The sequence below is a fragment of the Manacus vitellinus genome, unplaced genomic scaffold (genome assembly GCF_001715985.3).
Source record: "Manacus vitellinus isolate BGI_N305 unplaced genomic scaffold, ASM171598v3 scaffold_0_pilon, whole genome shotgun sequence".
Lineage (NCBI taxonomy): Eukaryota > Metazoa > Chordata > Aves > Passeriformes > Pipridae > Manacus > Manacus vitellinus.
In genome coordinates this window covers 56,183,248-56,186,355 of record NW_021938789.1, presented here as the reverse complement: position 1 = coordinate 56,186,355, position 3,108 = coordinate 56,183,248, and the positions used below count along the sequence as shown (strand labels likewise).

At 39.9% G+C, this 3,108-nt stretch overlaps 1 protein-coding gene across 3 annotated transcripts in view; it reads right to left on the bottom strand.

Moving 5' to 3' along the window:
* HNRNPD (heterogeneous nuclear ribonucleoprotein D) overlaps positions 1-2,535 on the bottom strand; it is a 5,733-nt gene extending 3,198 nt beyond the window's left edge. For all 3 annotated transcript variants that reach the window (XR_001920845.2, XM_018073929.2, XM_018073922.2), the window contains exons 1-3: positions 2,336-2,535; positions 1,402-1,563; positions 461-592 (exon numbers count right to left, since the gene is read on the bottom strand). Coding sequence is in view for 2 of the 3 variants with exons in the window: in XM_018073929.2 (XP_017929418.1) it covers positions 461-592; positions 1,402-1,563; positions 2,336-2,500 (459 nt within the window). In the remaining variant the exon portion in view is untranslated. The remainder of the gene's footprint in view (positions 1-460; positions 593-1,401; positions 1,564-2,335) is intronic.
* Positions 2,536-3,108: the final 573 nt, after the last annotated feature.

Here is a 3,108-nt window from a genome sequence, read left to right as displayed (position 1 = left end):
AATAGTCCAGCTACAACTTGAGTATTTGTTGCCAGGCTGAATTTCAACCAGGTTTCTGAAAGGAAAGCAACTTCCAACAGGAAAGCCTAACTTCCCACTTCAGTTCAGTTTTGGAAGCTTTCTGAGACAAACTGACATTTCGGTATCAAACACACAGAGATCCAGCTACCAGGAAAACATGGTGCCACCTGATACAGCAGATCTGTGACACAGCACTCTGCCCACACAGCTGGAGCACGTGGGAGCTGCACAGTGAACAAATGTGCTCTACAAAACCCCACCTGAAATCCCCTCAGCTCAGAACTTAAGGTTACAGTCACCTATTCCTAGCACCTACATAAATACTTCAAAAGTCTAATGCTACATGTGAGAAATAATGCTTGTCCCCAAACAGATGCAACTGATAATGTAATTCTCTCTATTGTCAATGTTCAGTTTCTCTAAGAAAAACTTCACCTACTTTACTAAGCCCAACATTGTGGTATTTCTTTTCCATTATTTTCTTCACTGGTTCCTCCTCCTTGAAAGTAATGAAGCAAAATCCACGCCTCTTGTTAGTTTTGTTGTCCATGGGGAGCTCTATCGATTCCACCTGGTGAAGAAGACAGTGATTTTATCTTTTATCCTGCCATGCATGTCACTTCAAAATCCTTGTAAGAGGTCATATTTGTTAACTGAAATTATTTAGCCTTGAATATGACAATGTGTCTCCTTCATAGGGCTTTATATCACTCAAAACCATCTAAAGCATCACCCTCACTAACAACAGTGTTAATAAGTGTGAAAAAATTTTTCCCTCTAACTTCTAGTACCATTTGTCCATTCGTACTCAGACAAAATATGGTGCACAAAGAATATTTTAGTTATGCTGGATAAATAGTCTCAGTTTGACTTTCAGTTTTAACTCAGTTAAGACTGAAGCAACTAAATATTCCGAACTCCAAGGAGACCTAAACCTTGAAGTTTTATATGAAAAAGATGTAGCTTTGTGCAAGTGCACAGTTCTGTTCATCTGCGCCACCAAAAACTGGGGACAGAGAGAGACAAGAGACTACATAGTTGCACAGAATTTAGGCAAACTGCTTCAATCTGTGCCACAGAAGATGAGCTGAGGTGACTTAAGATCATCTCATCCAACTGACCAAAACACCATCTCAAAAGTGTTGCCTCCCTTTCTGACTTATCCCAGCTCCTCCTTCCATTACCCAGTCTGTGCAACTCAAAACCTGTAATTAATACTATTGTCATTAAAATTCTGACTACTAAGACAGATGGAGCTATAATGGCCACTAAGCTTACAGTAGCATCCATGCAGGTTGCATTTGGGGGATGCTTTTTATTACTAAATTTGTGAAGACAGAACAAGTTCCACAAGCATAAGCAGTTTGTTTCACCACATACCTCACCAAAACCTCCAAAATATTCCCGTATTTTCTCCTCAGGTGTGTCTGGAGATAAGCCCCCAACAAAAATCTTCTTAACAGGTTCTTTTGTTTTCATGGCTTTAGCTCTTTTTGGATCAATGACCTTTCCATTCAGCTTGTGTTCTTTCTGGTCCATGACCTGAGAAAAATTAAAACATAATCTTAAGCAGTTCAAACTAAATGTTTCACTTATGTTCTGAGCAAGGTCAAATTTGCTTCAATTTCGATACTTTGATTACAGCAATAATTTGCTGCACAAACCCAAAGAATTCTGTGATTTTGATCACTATCCACTGACACAGTTCTGACAAAGTTTTTCCAGAGCCACCTGGGGTCATGTATTATCCAAGGGAAGCAAGAGCATAACATTTCTCAGAAAGTACCCTACAATCTCATCCTCAAACTTTAAGAAGTAAAGAATCTGCACTTTAGATATCACCAAAGGTCAACGAAGGTGAAAACTTTTCCGTGTGCTGTATCCACAGCACTTTAGAAAAGTTAACAGCTAACTTTTGCTTGGATAGAGTCCAAATGTATCAAAGCTATTGGCTCTACTCTAGGGGTCCACGTTGCACCTCTGGAATGCAAAGGCTTGAAGTTCTTTGCAAATTACTGCTTTCAGTAGACAGCAGGCATTTATATACAGTGTTTTTCAAGTGCTCAAGTCCAGTGGCTTGCAGCATACTCCCATGTAAGTGCTCAAATCCACACCTTAGCAATCACTGCTGGTCCTGAACACTGCATCATGAGTAAGATGGTTCAGGAAAATAAACATTTTAACAAGTATCTTAAACATGTTGTGTCCCTGAATCATCTTTAGCAGAACATGTACAAACAACTATGCGGACAACCGTGTGAGTGCTTCATCTCCAATACCCAAATCTGAACATGTTTCATTACATCAATACTACCTTATCTACGCTCTCTGATTCTTTGAAGAGCACAAAGCCGAAGCCTCTTGATCGCCCAGTGATGGGATCTAACTTCAGAGTACAGTCTACAACTTCACCAAATTTGGAGAAATAGTCCTTCAGATCTTTCTTGGTGGTGTCCCAGCTGAGGCCTCCGATGAACATTTTCCTGTTAAGACAAGATGGTTTAATCTGTTAATGTGTGATACCCAAAATCCTGTACTGTCAAGCTGCATGAGCTCAGTTACCTAATGCATGGAACTGGCAGCATTTTATCAGTGACGACACCGCACACGCAGGCCTGCACTTTTTGACAACTTGCTTTAATGATTCTGGCCAGGTTAGATAAAGACTTACATGTAAACAAAAGTTTTGCACCATCTTCTGCTGCAGTTGCTTACTCTGCTACCCCAGGAAACTACCAGTAGTGACAAAAAGGTATTTTACTACTTCCTTGCACCCCCACCACAGGTCAAATTCCATTTAGTTAACTGCTCAAGAAACCCACATGGGCAGATTAGGTTTATACAGCAGTGCACTTAGAGGCATTTATGTACTAGGCTGGACTGGACATAAGCCCATATTAGTAAACTAAAATAAAGTTTAGTTAAGTTGCCTTCCCCAGAAAGCAGTAAAAAAAGTAAAACTATTGGATGATCAAAGCTTATCTTTCCTCACAAAAACATGATATAAACAATAGGCATAATCCAATACAATCAAACCAATGTCTTCCCAATATTGCTAAGGGACGAGTGCTGCTGGGCAAATGTGTG